Source organism: Sphaerodactylus townsendi, linkage group LG10 (assembly GCF_021028975.2).
Source record: "Sphaerodactylus townsendi isolate TG3544 linkage group LG10, MPM_Stown_v2.3, whole genome shotgun sequence".
Lineage (NCBI taxonomy): Eukaryota > Metazoa > Chordata > Lepidosauria > Squamata > Sphaerodactylidae > Sphaerodactylus > Sphaerodactylus townsendi.
The window spans coordinates 24,142,987-24,158,856 of NC_059434.1; the positions used below are offsets into that span (position 1 = coordinate 24,142,987).

Consider the following 15,870-nt stretch of genomic DNA (forward strand, 5'->3'; position numbering starts at 1 on the left):
AGAACACAACTGTAGGCATGACAAAGTAGCGGTTTGATCTTTATCTTGAGGTCCCCAGGGAAGACACCATATTATATTTGTACAGCAGTCAATGAATATAGAACTGAGTATGGTGTATGAAGGCTCCTAAATCTCACCATGCAATAGCTCCTTTACACTGCCGCTGTGCTTTTATTTCAGCTATGTGATCCTATCCTTTGAAAACAATGGTGAATATATGGATATGAAGCAAGCGGAAACAACTCAGTACGTGCCAATGCTGGAAAGAAAAGACAGGTCAAAATATTCAGACATTCAAAGGTCTCTGTATGATCGGCCTGCTTCATACAAGAAGAAATCTGTGTTGGGTAGGTGAAAGTGAATCTGCGTGCTTCTCTGAATGCCAGGCTAACTAGTTCTTCACCTGTATCTGTGTTAATATCCACACTGAATGATTTTTTTATGCTACAGCTTATTGCAGAAATTATTGCACTGTTTCCCCTCTTTTGGGGTTTTCCCCCCTGAGAACTATCCTAGATGCTCAAGAAATCCAAACCATGGTAGAATCAAAAAAAGGTGCTTGAATAATGTAAACTTTGTGGTCAACATCAATCTCTAGTTTAAACTGTCAACTCGTCTGGAAGGATCAAAGAACAGTTTTCATGACCATTTTATACGCGGCGAGACTTTTGCTGAGACGGAAGATCTTTTGCGCATATGTTGCTGATATGGTCAAGTAGTAATGGAAGTCTTCCAGCATCTATTCAGATGTAATCAGCCAGTGTGGAAGGCAGTGTGCTCATCTATGACCCGAGCCTGTGACTAATATTCATACAACCCTTTTAACACAGGCAAAAGACACTTCAAACTATGAAAGAGAGAGAGAGAGAGAGAGAGAGAGAGAGAGAGGCCCCTTCCACATTTGCAGAATAATGCACTTTTAACCCGCTTTCACAATTGGTTGCAAGTGGATTTTGCTATTCCGCACAGCTGCAAAGTGCATTGAAAGTGGATTGAAAGTGCATTATTCTGCATGTGCAGAAGGGGCTGGAGAGATGGCTTAGTGGTCTCCTGTCAGCTTATATGAAACAATAAGGAAGTAGGGAGGGGTGGATTTCTTTTTAAAAATTATAACAGTGGTATTGAAGAACATCACACTGTTGCACTATACAGTATAATTGTAATAATAATTTAATCTGAAAAATCCTTAATGCCTAGGAGCCTTTAAAATTTTCAACTACCGGTACTACCCTGTTTCCCCGAATATAAGACATCCCCTAAAAATAAGACATAGCAGAGGTTTTGCTGAAGTGCGAAATATAAGGCATCCCACGAAAGTAAGACATAGCAAAGTTTTTGTTTGGAAGCATGCCCGACGAACAGAACACAGAAAAATAAGACATCCCCTGAAAATAAGACATAGCGCATCTTTGGGAGCAAAAATTAATATAAGACACTGTCTTATATTCGGGGAAACATGGTGTACTAAAACAAAATTTTAAAAGACATTAAAATATACCCCTGTTATATGTGTTATATGTGATCTTAGATATAATTTAAGAAGTATAAGAAATAATAGAAATATAAAATAAATATAATTATTAGATTAAAGTAACAAATGTTATTGTTAGGTTGGTATGTCATCGCGGAAGCTCATTAAGTTTATGTTAAACTGAAAATGGAACAATATGGTAATGTTATAATATATTAGGATGTTGTAAATAGATTATGATTTTATTATGGATGTATATGTGTACTCTCATAACTGTAAATACAATAAAGCAATTAAAAATATATATACCCCTGTTGAAGGGTTGCCAGGGATGGCTAATAGCCCCATCCAAACTCAGTGGTGGCAGGCTACAGTGCTGATGCTACACTGCCCTGCTTCTCCCATGGAGGCTTCCTGGGGGCCTGGGGAGGTCTGAACAATAAAAAAGCCTCCCCGCTGCCAAGAAGCCCCATTGGGCTGGGCAGTGTCAGTCCAAGGACCAGGCATAATGCCGGCAAAGGCAGGGAGGGAGCCGACTAACGTAAGCTCCTTCCCTGGCCACGCCCCTGGTCCCCCCCCTCCACCACACTGGCAGCAGCAGGGGCCCTGGGATGCTGCACGGCATCCAGCACAGTGTCCCAATGCCAGGCAGGGCTGAGGCAGCTGCATGTTGGCAGGGTTGTCCCTCCGCCAGGGCAGGTGCCCCGGGAAAGGCGAATCTGGCAGTGCAGCTGCCCGCTGCTCCCCCAAGTGGATTAGCCCCCCCCTTTGGATGGGGCTGTATAGCTTTAAAGAGAGAAAAGTGGATTTTATTTATTATTTACATTAATTGAAAGCATTTGTAGGCCTTCCTACAGGAGCAGCAGTGGCGTAGTGGTTAAGAGCAAGTACATTCTAACCTGGAGGAACCGGGTTTGATTCCCCGCTCTGCCGCTTGAGATGTGGAGGCTTATCTGGGGAATTCAGATTAGCCTATGCACTCCCACACACACCAGCTGGGTGACCTTGGGCTAGTCCAGGGGTCTGCAACCTGCGGCTCTCCAGATGTTTGTGGACTACAAATCCCATCAGCCCCTGCCAGCATGGCAGGTTGCAGACCCCCGCTTGTCGACACTTTTCGGAGCTCTCTCAGCCCCACCTGCCTCACAGGGTGTTTGTTGTGAGGGGGGAAGGGAAAGGAGTTTGTAAGCCCCTTTGAGTCTCCTACAGGAGAGAAAGGGGAGATATAAATCCAAACTCTTCTTCTTCTTCTTCATTTGAAACTGAAGTCAGTTTGCATTCCCTGTCCAAAACATACATAAAATAACAATAAAATCATTAAAATCAATAAAAACAATAAAATCAATAAAATCATTCAGCATTCCAATAAAATCAGACCAGATCTGCTAGTCTAACAGAATCAACATAGCAAAGAGTAGATCCAAGGAAACCTTCTGAAGTAACATCACCATGTAGGTTCTCCTAAAGGTGCTGCACTTTAAACAGGTCATGCCCTTATCTCCTAAAAATGCCCAGATGCAACCAGTCTAACCTATTTGCAGGAAGAAACAGCTAGCAGCACTTGCTAAGGAAATTAAAGCCATTTCCCTCAATGCCGGAGTTCTAAAATATGTGTTGACAACATAACTGCAAAGGAAACCTCTGTGAATACGTTCCCTAGAAAATTCAGTGGTTGGTTCACATGTAAAGAAGCCCCTGCACAACTGCAAAATGCATGCCATGCCTTTGTTCAGACAACATGGTTACCATGCATATTATTATTATTATTATTATTATTATTATTATTATTATTATTATTATTATTATTATTATTATTATTATTATTGATACAAAACAGTTACACACAGCAAGCAAGATCAATATGCTGGATTTTGTATTACATCACACGTCGGACACTTCTCAAGCATCTAGGACTGTGTGATGTATCGACGAATAATGCGTGCAGAGCCGAGTAGGGTGGCCTTTTGCAGCTGACATATGGTGATTTTGTCAGCGCCAATTGTTTTTAAGTGCCGTTTAAGATCTTTAAAATTTTTGCACTCCAGTGTGCGATCACCCACTGGGACCACCTTTACTGGTTTGTGCCAGAGTCTTTGTAGTTCAATCCTTAAATCCTCGTATCATGTAAGTTTTTCTAGTTGCTTCTCATCAATCCTGCTGTCACCAGGAATTGCAACATCAACTATCCACACTTTCTTTTTTTCCACAATCGTGAGGTCAAGAGTATTGTGTTCCAAAAACTTTGTCAGTCTGAACCGGAAGTCCAAGAGTAGTTTTTACGTGTTCATTTTCAGAGTGACCTTTTTCAGGTTTTGTAGTTCCACCAGTGCCCTTTGGTTATCACAGGCAGATAGTAGTTGTGGCACAAGTTCCAGTGAAATAATAATAATAATAATAATAATAATAATAATAATAATAATAATAATAATAATAATAATAATAATAATAATTATTATTATTATTATTATTATTATTATTATAGTATGTTTATTAATTAAAACATTAAACATGTTTACAAATTCCGTACAGCATACATTGCTTTAAAGTAAATAAAACAATTTCCTACACAGTTTCAGCGTTTCATAATTTCATCAGTATTAAACTAAAGACTTCCCTTTTACGATGTCTGGTTTTTGTTTACATTTCGGTAAATACAGATGGAAAGGCATTTTGCGATAGAGACTTTCTAAATGATATACATTGTTTCTTACTTATCTTGTCATATATATAACATAATTAACTATCTTGTATCTTATGTGAAAATATTCTTCTAGTGGTTTCCATATCTCTTCCTTCTTCCTTGTGTCTTGCATCTGCAATGACAGAGACATACACAGTCCATATCCATAAACATGCCTATTAGAAGTCGCGTGCTTGCAGTGCCCATGATTGCCACCCTCCTGGTATGTGCAGAGAGAACATCTGAAAAAGTTTAATATGAAGTAGCTATTCATAACCACCTCTGGAATAAACATATTATTTTCCCTTTTCCTGCATCACGTAACAATAGCGGACTTTTAACCAGTTTAGAGACAGTTGGTCCATGCCATGCTGCCACTCCTGTTACACCTTGTGAGGTCCTCTGTCAGATGTGTCACAGTCGGTTTTTGCTACCTTTATATATAGCAGAACTTTACGCACTTTGGCTTTGAAGTTTCTTGGGATTCACTCCCATCCACTGACAGCTCCCAGTTGAAGGCTGGCAAAGGGCAATGTGGCTAACTCATCCCTTTCCCTTACCCTTAGAAATCCAATCTGTGCCTTCCAAACTAGGCTTGGTCACCTCCTGCTGTTGATGCCAGATACTGACTCTTTCCCAGACACAGATTTGATTGGCACAGACTAGTCTACTTCAGTGCTTGCCCGAGCCAGGCGGGTAATGGAAGAACCAGGTTTTAGTCTTGTTGCTGCTAGGTTTTTCAAAACAAAATAACAAGTTCTGCTGCGGGAAAATCATTTGCCCTTTGATGGTATTGGATGCCCCCCAAGGAATACTGGCTAAGGAACATCACTGTGCTCAGCAGAGCTAAATGGGACAAAAATGAAAATACACAAATGAAAGTCGAAGAGGCTATGCCATCTCATAATCATCCCTTTGGGTTTTGACCACAACTGGAATCACATAAAAGCAAGTGGCATAATATGTAGGTGGTACATCTTTCATCCTACAATTTCTTGGAAAGGTCTATAATAATAAAAAAGGGCAAATGCTAACTATAACTTTTGATTTTAAAAAAATATAGTCACTGTCTATCATTGACTGATGAAAATGCACAAGAGAGTCGCCTTTTTTGAAGCTCTGTTTTGAGGGAGACCTGTTATTTTAGTAATATTGATCCAGTTTCATGCAAAGCAGTGGTGAGTGGACATTAGAGTTGGGCAGGGAAACAGCCACAGTTGCATAGGAAAACACACTCTCCTTTTATTCCCATGCATTTTGCAATAAATGTTTCTCAAATGTTTTTTTTTTTTGCAATTAAGGAAGGCAGGTGCATCTGCTCACCCTCACAATAGCCTCTCAGAAAATTCTAAATGGTTATTTATAAGTTGAAGGCTGAGCCCGTCCTCAAAGCCAGTTCAAAGTGACTGTTGCACTAGGCTGCCTTCAAGGTGCCTTCCTATTACAGGTGTTTTCATTCGTCTTCCCTCCTCTCAACAGAACCAGATGTGAAGAACCTTCTGTCTGATGAGAATTCTGAAGGCCTCACTTTATTGGACCTCCTGAGCTTCACTTACCAAGTTGCCCGGGGAATGGAGTTCTTAGCTTCTAAAAATGTAAGACAATGGAAGATAATGGAACAAACTGCCAAGTTTATATAAGCCCCATGTACACTGATGACACAGTATTATTATTTCTCTAATACAAGGCCAAATGCTAATCAAGGTCCTCTGATGTCTAATATGCTGTATGTCCTCTGCAGTGTGTGCACCGTGACTTGGCAGCACGGAATGTCCTCTTGGCTCAAGGAAAAATTGTGAAGATCTGTGACTTTGGCCTGGCTAGAGACATCATGCATGACTCAAACTACGTTTCCAAGGGCAGTGTATGTATACTTTAGCCTTTCAGTAGACAAGTGCATTCTGGTATTAAAGCATTATATAAGGTTCCCTTAGTCGGGGTGTGTGTGTGTGTGTGTGTGTGTGTGTGTGTGTGTGTGTGAGAGCGAGAGAGAGAGAGAGAGAGAGCGAGAGAGAGAGAGAGAACAACTGACATTTGGATGAAAAATACTAGGGAATTTTTTTTGGTTCTCATTAGCCATTCAGTTCTCCAAACTGGCCAGTCTTTATTATTTATTTATTTATTAATTTATTTATTATTAAATTTATATACCGCCCTCTCCCGAAGGGCTTAGGGCAGTGTACAAAAGGAACATCAGCAGGCGGAGCAGAAGTTAAAACTAATGCAAATATAATATAAGCTCTGTAATATTACTAAAACCATTAAAGCAGCAGTACAACATTACAGTATACAAACCCAGGATCCGAGAACTGAAACTAAACCCTGCTGAGGAACCTAAAAAGGCCCCTCACTAGAATGGGCCATGTAATTAAAAGACAAAAAACAGGGGGAAGGGGGTAGGAGGCAGGAGACACCCTCAGCAGCTGCCCCCCCCCCCCGAAAGCCCGGTGGAACAGCTCAGTCTTACAGGCCCTGCGGAACTCACCAAGGCCCCGCAGGGCCCAGACAGGTGGAGGGAGGCTGTTCCACCAGGCAGGCTGTTCCATCTATCCTTACTAAAGACAACCAACATGAAAAGCTGTTATGCATCATACATGATAGTAAAGTGCCCACTCTCCTCTTGGCTGGCTCCATTGTGCCCAGGTTGGCCTGTCTGCTGGAAAACTGAAGAAATGTGTGATGTAGCTGTCAGGCTGCAGTTGGGGGTGGAGGGGGTGGTGGTGCAGATTTGCATCAGACTTAACAATCTAAACAATTTCACTGTGTAATAATGAGCCAGATCAGTTGATGTGATGCTTTAATTAAAGTATGTATCCAACAAGCATAAGCTTCCTCTCAAACCAACTGGGACATTTTTTTCTCAGTCTTCATAAAATCATCTATCAATATTTCCTGGCTTAGCTTTTCGGCAATCTCAACGACGACATCCGAGGGTCACCCCACTGAAATCGATAGCTGTATTTTCATTAGTACCCTCTGGGAAAAGATAATGTCTGGTGCTTATAGTCCATCACAGCTTTTACAGTACCTTTGTTCACGTGTTATGGTGAATGCACAGACAATGTGTGTATAGTGTACCTTTGATTTGTCTTTACTTGAGTTGAGTAATTCCCACGTTATGTTTAATACCTGTAATCTGAAGGTGTGATTGAAACTGCTTGTGTATCCAGGTCCTGGTCCTTGATTTCATTTATAAAATGGATGCATGTTTACTTTTCTTACTGATGCACACGCATATATGTTTACGAATTCACAGTAACATATGAACAGCCCTAGTATATTACAGCATCCCCACTTGAGGTCCTAGTATTGATGATTTATTCTGCTGTAAGATTTTAACCTCCGCTGTCCTTGGGTGTCGCCTTTGGGAAGCATAGTTTTAATATCAAGAGGGGGGGGGGGGTTTAGGTGGTCTGTAAATAAAGTTTAAAAATCTGCTGGTGAACATTTCCTATAAGATTGATTTGCAATCATTCTGGTTAACTTTTTCTCCCCTGCAGACCTTTCTTCCAGTGAAATGGATGGCACCTGAAAGTATTTTTGACAATCTGTACACAACACTGAGTGACGTCTGGTCATATGGCATTCTGCTGTGGGAAATATTTTCTCTTGGTAGGCACCCTAATTATCTACAACAACTCAGTAACTAAATCTGCAGGTGTTCTGTTACACGGATACGTATCCCAGATACCAACTGTCTTCCTTCCAAACATTTTCTTCTAAAAAGACTAATTTGAGAGTTTATAAAGGCAGGATGGTGGGACATATTCCTAAGTTGTCTGGCTATATCCTTTTCTCAAACAGCCACCATTTGTTTGATTCCAAAAGACCGTATTCTTCTTTGACTCTTACCCTCAATAATGATTAAAAAGTTAAGGCCAAACTCAATGAGCCTGGCTCAGTAACACTGTAGCCCTGTTCACAAGTTATGATGAATGCACATATGATACATGTGTTGAGCATGCCTGAATTGTAGTCATATTTTGTACAATGCCTGCATCAGATTTCAGTAATCCTAGTCGTAGTACTTTGCTTATTTGATGAGTCCTCATACTGGTTGCATTGACTTACACTGTGCTTAGTAGATGTCTCTTTGTATGAACTGTTATGAGTTTGCATTGCATGATCCGTTTTGAGTCATGGACTATAAATACAAAAAAATAAATCCAGTGTTTTAGAAGGATATAACTTTGCTTCAGATTTCACTGTAAATACGGGTAGCTTTTCTCATTCATGAGAAAGCGCCAAAAGTCACGCTACTCATTTTTAAATGTCTGGGTGAAACGTGAAAAAGTCTACTAGCATTTTGTGCTTTAAAAAGATGCAAAACGTCTGCCACAACATTAAGGCAATCCAAATTCTGTGCCAAGAAAAGTTGAATTCTGCCATTGTGAAATGTGAATGTTGCAAGCAGATGGGCCCATGGCAACAAACCCTTTCTTTCTTGATGTAGTTTAAAAAGATTTTTCAGAACGTGTAGAATCTTGTTTTAGATCACAGGTGTCAAACTCGCAGCCCTCCAGATGTTATGGACTACAGTTCCCATCATCCCCTGCCAGCATGATGCTAGCAGGGGATGATGGAAACTGTAGTCCATTACATCTGGAGGGCCGCGAGTTTGACACCTATGTTTTAGATGTATGTTGAACCTTTGTAAGATTCTGACAGAACTTATTAAAAAAACCAGCTGTGGTGACTCTTCAGACATTTAATGGCCCCTTGTCTTCTTGATCTTTAGGTGGTACTCCTTACCCCGGCATGATGGTTGATTCGATGTTCTATAACAAAATTAAAAGTGGCTATCGAATGGCAAAACCTGACCATGCTACCAGTGAGGTGTACGTATTCTCTTTATGCCCCTCTCCTGATCTCTTTTTCTCAGTGACATGAAGAGGAGACAGACATGAAATGGACAAAACTATAAGGTTGATGGGGAAGCGTTTTTGTTCCATTAAGTCCATACGTACCTCTTCCTCTGGGTCTGGGGTCCAAGCAAGATGTCACATTTTTTAACAAATCAAGTCTGGGTTCCCCCAGTCCACATCAATTTCCCCTTAGTCCTACAACACCTGTACAGAACTAAGTTTCCAAGCACCACAGGTTTCAAATAAGGACCATAGCACTGAGGGGGTGGGGAGGAACAACAGACTTCAGCTCAACCCAACTTAATTCCTTGTAACTGCCATCTGACTGAGGGGAAAGCAGCTTTCCCCAGATCTGATTTTTAAAAAGGCACCTGAGATTCAAAAACAGTGGTTCTACAAATTTGAAGTTAAAGCCATATTAGCATGGTGCTGGATATCCCACCCCTCCTCAAACCCCTCACAATCTCCAAAACTATGTCAAACATTTTAAGTGTCTTTTTTTGGGTATATTTACAAATATTACAAATGAATAGTTAAGAGCTCCATCCAAAAGGGGGAGGGGGTTGAATGCACTCGTTCGACCGAGATGACTCCGAACCTGCAGATTTGGCCTCCCCAGGGCACTTACCCCAGCAGAGGGGTGAGTCTGCTGCCCCCCCCCCCCGGCACTGGAACACATGAAAGAAGCTGTGACAGTGTCCAAGGCCCCTGATGCTGCCAATGTAGCGGGGGTGGGCTGGAGGCATGGCCAGGGGAGGAGTCAATTTTAGTCAGTTGCCTCCCAGCCTTTGCCAGTATTATGCTGATTGCCTGTACTGCTGATTGAAGCCATCCTTTTGGGCAGCATAAGTCCATTGAGGCCCATAGAGGCTTCTCAGTAGCAGGGAGGCTTTTTGACTTTTCGAACCTCCCCATGCCACCAAGAAGTCTCTATGGGGGCAGCAACCGGGCACCACAACTGGGCGTCCAGCTCTTGGATGGGGCTGTAAATGTTCACATGTTAATTTTAAAACGTTAAAAAGCAGACAGCTCAGCTGAAACACAGAAGGTTTGCAACACTGTTGGCTGAGCCAGTACTAAATGTATCAGTAATTTTGGTTGGGATACTGGATGCTGAGCTCACCTAGCAGCTGAGGGACAAGCTGCGGGCTCTCTCTTCCTGTTATCTCTCTCTTCACCTTGACACTCTATCATAAGTTTGCTTGTTGAATTTCCCAATTCTCAGATCATTAAGCTATTTTTTTCCTCCCATACCATTCACAGGTACGATATCATGGTCAAATGCTGGAACAGTGAACCCGAGAAAAGACCTTCTTTTTACCTCTTGAGTGAAACAGTTGAAAATCTGTTGCCTGGAGAATACAAGAAGGTTTGTTCTTTTGGAAATTTGGTTTCTCTCCAGAAGAACATGTTACTCTGTTGTGCCAGTGGTTCTTAGACCTTCCTGGATGAGTTAAATGTTTTAGAATGGCATGGCGAAGAACAATGTGGAAACTAAAATTGGTGATTTCCTGGCTCTTAGCTGGTTCCTGGTTTCTTGGTTCCTGGCTGTTACATTGTAATTTACTTAATATTTACAATATACTGGCTCTATGTTGATTTTTCTTGTGCCATCAAGTCACAGTTGATTTATGGCATTTCTGTAGCATTTTTAAAGCAAGCCCCTAACAGAGGAGACTTGCCATTGGCTGCCTTTGTGTAACAACCCTAGACTTTCTTGGTAATCTCCTATCCAAGTGTTGTCCATGGCTGACCCAACTTAGCATCTCAGATCTGATGGGATCAGGCTAGGCTGGCCTATCAGGACTCCATGCAAATGTGCACGTAAAGTGTCATCAAGTTGCACCTGACATATAATGTATAAACTTATAAACTCGGTAGGGTTTTCAAGGCAAGAGAAAAAGTGAGGTGATTTGCCATTGCCTGCCTCTGTATCGTCTGTATAGCCTGGACTCCCTTGCTGGTCTCCCATCCAAGTATTAACCCTGGCTGACCCTGCTTGAGATCTGATGAGATTATGCTAGCCTGGGCTATCCAAATCAGGGACCTGTCCAGGTAGGCCCTGGGAGTCAGCATGATGTCGTGGTTAAGAGCAGGTGGATTCTAATCTGGAGAACCTAGTTTGATTCCCCACTCAGGTGGAAGAGTGGCAGAGGCTTATCTGGTGAACCAGATGTGTTTCCACACTCCTACCTTCCTGCTGAGTGACCTTGGGCTAGTCACAGTTTCTCAGAGCTCTCTCAACCCCACCTACCTCATAAGGTGTCTGTTGTGGGGAGAGAAAGGGAAAGGGGCTAGTAAGCCACTGTGAGTCTCCTTAAAGGAGAAAAAGGGGAATATAAATCCAAACTCTTCTTCTTCCTCTTCTTTAATTATTTACAACAGCAGCCACTTACTCATACAGCCTGTTAGGTGACTAATGTTCCAGAGGCATATTCACATGTGGTTGGAAACCCAGGGACATGGATAGTAGCTTGACTCTCTGCCCCGATCCAACGTGGGCGTGAATCATTTCTCAAACACTCTAGACTTAAATCAGTTTATATAACCTAAAGCAAACCCCCTTGCACCAAATTTTTCTCAACTCCCACCCACCCATCCACCTACCCACCCACCCAGTCTCACTGAGAGACAGTCCTAGGCAAGATTTTAAAGAGAAGGATGCCTGCTGGGCTGGGGGGAAAGGCAAAATATAAATATTTTTCATATAATCAAAATCGGCAAAGGTCCAGAATGATGGGGAGAGGCATTCTGAGCAATTCCAACTGACGCTGCCAAAATAACTATTTTAGAGTTACGAGAGAATTCACTTGGACTTTCTGAAGAGTGACCATCCCGCTGTAACGCGCATGAGAGCAGACTGTGACAACACCTACATTGGCGTCACGTACAAGAATGAAGACAAACTGAAGGACAGAGAGAGCAGGTTTGATGAACAAAGGCTCAGTGCTGACAGCGGCTACATAATCCCCCTGCCTGATATTGACCCTGTTTCTGATGATGAACTTGGCAAAAGGAACAGGCACAGGTAAACGTTGACTGAAGCTTCAGTCATGCATGGGAGCATGTACAATATTTGTGCAAATAGATGTTAACATCCTTGATTAGTGACTTGATAAGCAGATGTTTACTATTGCATCCTAGTGGGCAAACTGATCTATTGAATTCTACCTTGGATTCTTCCTGAATTTCCGATCAGGTGTAGAAGCATGCAAGGACTCTACAGTCTGCAGTAAGCAATGATGAAGATCCAGAAAGCTGGCCAGTATCCAGTATGAATGGCGTGGCATATTATCCATAAGGCTGACTAGGTTGAAGCCTAGGGGTCCTGCAGGGACTTGGGCCCTGCCAATCTTTTTTTTCCCCTGAGGCTCTATTACCAGCGCCCTAGGGCTTCAGTCTTTCTGACAGGCGTTGACTAATCATGTGATATGCTTGAGAGCAAGTTGTGAGGCACACTCGTAGGCAGCTGAAGTTTGTTTTGAGTCAGTTGGGGGGGGGAGGTTAGAGAGACAGCGGGCCAGTAGAGCGCCAGTGTCAGCATTGTGATGTCATGCCACCTTCTCCTTTATTACACCTCTGAAAGCAGTACAGTCAAGTCATGGCCTTGATCACGTGTGAATGAGTAAAATTGTGAATAAAATTCTTCAGAAGGTCCTCAAAATGAATATAGGACTATGTACTGCGGTCTAGTACCTACTGTACCAGGGTCAGGCTGTTAGCTGCAGTGGAGTGAAAGACTGAAATGCCGGAGGGCCCCCAAAGTACCTGAAAACCTCGGGGCCCGGCCATTGTTTAATGTGGCCCTGATGAATGAAGGGTGTAATGTAGAACAGTCTGCTCCCCAGAATGCTTTGCAACATGCATATCACCTGGGGAAAACTTAGAGCCAAGCTACAAGTGACAGTGGCCATGGGCCCAACCCATGACTGCTGACACCATTTTAAAAGCATTTATAGTTTTTTAAAATTCCCATGGGTGTTTGGCACAGTGGACCCAGAAGCTCTTGTTTCCTCCCTGTTTTTTCAGGTGCAGAAACAACTCTTCTGATGGCTGTTTCAGCCCTTGAAAAGGTGCAGAGGGTAAATAAGAGCTCCTGGTGCCACTGGGCCACATGTCTGATCCAGATCAGGGCCCTGTAGCTATTTTCAGAGAACTAAAAATGCTTCTAAAGTGGTGGCAGTAGCCACAAGACTGATGTATGGCCATCGTAGTTTGATCCTCACAAGCTGATGCATAGAGTTTCCCAAAAGCTGGTTGTTGTGGGTTTTCCGGGCTGTGTGGCTGTGGTCTGGTAGATCTTGTTCCTAACATTTCACCTGCATCTGTGGCTGGCATCTTCAGAGGTGTCTCACAGAGGGAAGTCTGTTACACACTGTGTCTAGTGAGAAGGGAAAGTTTAGTGGGGTATTAGTGACCTTCGACAATACATTTCCCAAAAGCGTTTGGAAATAAAAGCTGTAAAGGGAACTCTTTCTTTCTTTCTTTCTTTCTTTCTTTCTTTCTTTCTTTCTTTCTTTCTTTCTTTCTTTCTTTCTTTCTTTCTTTCTTTCTTTCTTTCTTTCTTTCTTTCTTTCTTTCTTTCTTTCTTTCTTTCTTTCTTTCCTGATTCTGAAATTATGGATGTAATTTGGCTGAATTTCCAGGTAGGACTTCTTCTGACCCCAGAAAACTCAAGTATGTGTTTTCCACAGTACTTGTTTATCTTTGTAATTAGTTTCCTCTGCAATCCTCTTAAACAGTTCCCAGACATCTGAAGAAAGTGCCATTGAGACTGGCTCTAGCAGTTCTACATTTGTCAAGCAAGAGGATGAAACCATCGATGATATCGACATTATTGATGACATAGGAATGGATTCTTCAGAACTGGTTGAAGACAGCTTCCTGTAACTCTGAAGGAAGTGGCGGACATCTTTGGGGCTGTGAGAAACAAGAACATAAAAGAAGCTCAAAATACAACTCATGGACTTTTTGACTGCCGAAGGAAAACCACTTTAGTAGATTGCAACATCAGCTGAACTAAGGAGAGGCACAGAGATCTTGTTCTGGTTTGGGAAAGAACTTTTGGAAGCCAGCTTTCAAGCTTTGTGCCTTGCAATACTTCAATCACATCGTAGCATTGTTTGCAGTTTTAATAGGTAGGTGGATGAAGAAAAAGGTCAAATGACAATCCAGTTTGTGCTTCAAGGGCATTCATGACTCAGATGGATAAAGTTTCCACTATGGTGAAACATCGCCAGGGTAACTGTGTAAATACCTGTCCTTACCGGGATATTTTGTGATGTGTATGAAATAGACTTTTTCCCTAGAAGACCACTCAAGATTTTACGTATTTTTTCCCTTCAATCTTGTCACAAGCTGCTGTTGAACTATCTAATGAGATGAAGTACATGCAAACCAGAAACCACTTTTGAAACTCAAAGGAATTGGTACTGGGTAATATTTTACCTTTCACAGCTAAAGCAAATAAAAGGGAACTATAGACATTTCCAAACCTTATACAATAGCTTAGTAAATCTAGTGACTCTTAATAACCATAGAGGAATAGATGTTTACCTATTACTACTGCCTTCAGTATCACTAAGTATAGTTTATAACTATTCATTGTCCTTCATTAAAACACAGTGCTTAGAAGAACTTTACTAATGAGCTAAAGAGTTTTCTGATTTACAGGAAACAACTGATCTATTTGAATTAATACCTTTGGTGAACTAAAACTAGTTTAGTACATAGGCAAAGTTCAGTGTATTCTATGGAATTCAAATATAATTTCCCATTCTTAGCAGTAAGGCTTTCCTAACATGATAAATCTGTATTGCTAGTGAATCCTCTTGTTTTGCCAGTGGAACGTTTGAGCAGCTGAAGTTATTTTTTTAAATTTCTCATTTGCAACCAGGTTTCTCCAGTTATTTATACAATGGATGCGTGGCTAATCGATCAATAGCAAGGCTACTGGGAGTGTTCAAGAAATATGCTGCACATTTGAAATTTTATTTTTGGTTACATGTGACTAATTGATTTGATCTGCCAAATGCGCTTTCTGAAAAAGCTTATTTTCTGAGCCTGGGATTTCCAATTAAGTATGTAACAACATTGCAAGAGAAATTCAATTATCAGATTTTAATAGACAAGAAACTGGATCTTTCATCCTTGTCAGGTCTACTTATCAAAGGCATCAACAGGAATCTCTCATAGCCTCTTTAGTGGACACTGAATCAGGAGTAAAACAATTGTTAAGAATCTCTTCACACATTTATTTTTTTAAAGCTTGCACATTAAAAAAATAATGCATATGTAATAGCTAGGTGTTTAAAAACATCAATGTCTTGTACAGGTGCACTGAGTGGAATTTTCAGGTTGGCTGCAATTCCCTGTAGAGTTCACACTCACTAACAATCTTGGCTGTGTCGTGTGTGCAAAAACCCAAAGAGCACTGGGTCCTGTATACATTTTGTCATAAAGTGTTTTGTATCAGCCAACATGGTGTAGTTTAAGCACTACACCATGTTGGCTGATACAAAACCACTTTATGACAAAATGTAGTGGGTGGACTCTAATCTAGAGAACCGGGTTTGATTCCCCATTCTTGTACCTGAGTGGCAGACTCTTATCTGGTGAAGCCTGCTGGGTGACCATGAGCTAGTCACAGTTCTACGGAACTCTCTCAGTCCCACCTACCTCACAAGGTGTCTGTTGGGAAGGAAGGGGAGGAGTTTGTAAGCCCCTTTGAATCTTCTTACAGAGGAGAAGGAAAAGGTATACATCCAAACTCCTCCTCCTCCTCTTCTGTATTTTTTCCTGTTTTTGATAGAGCATTTCTATGGAAGTTGTTTCATGATTTAGGCTGTGACACT

At 41.6% G+C, this 15,870-nt stretch overlaps 1 protein-coding gene across 4 annotated transcripts in view; it reads left to right on the forward strand.

The window, feature by feature from the left end:
• Positions 1–15,513, forward strand: part of PDGFRA (platelet derived growth factor receptor alpha) — a 66,167-nt gene extending 50,654 nt beyond the window's left edge. For 3 of the 4 annotated variants that reach the window (XM_048510154.1, XM_048510155.1, XM_048510156.1), the window contains exons 16-23: positions 181–347; positions 5,631–5,746; positions 5,893–6,015; positions 7,652–7,763; positions 8,890–8,989; positions 10,280–10,385; positions 11,809–12,044; positions 13,759–15,506. In XM_048510154.1, the coding sequence (XP_048366111.1) occupies positions 181–347; positions 5,631–5,746; positions 5,893–6,015; positions 7,652–7,763; positions 8,890–8,989; positions 10,280–10,385; positions 11,809–12,044; positions 13,759–13,906 (1,108 nt within the window). In that variant the 3' untranslated portion in view covers positions 13,907–15,506. Of the gene's footprint in view, positions 1–180; positions 348–5,630; positions 5,747–5,892; positions 6,016–7,651; positions 7,764–8,889; positions 8,990–10,279; positions 10,386–11,808; positions 12,045–13,758 lie in introns of all 4 variants that reach the window. The other variant, XM_048510153.1, reaches the window with a different exon arrangement.
• Positions 15,514–15,870: the final 357 nt, after the last annotated feature.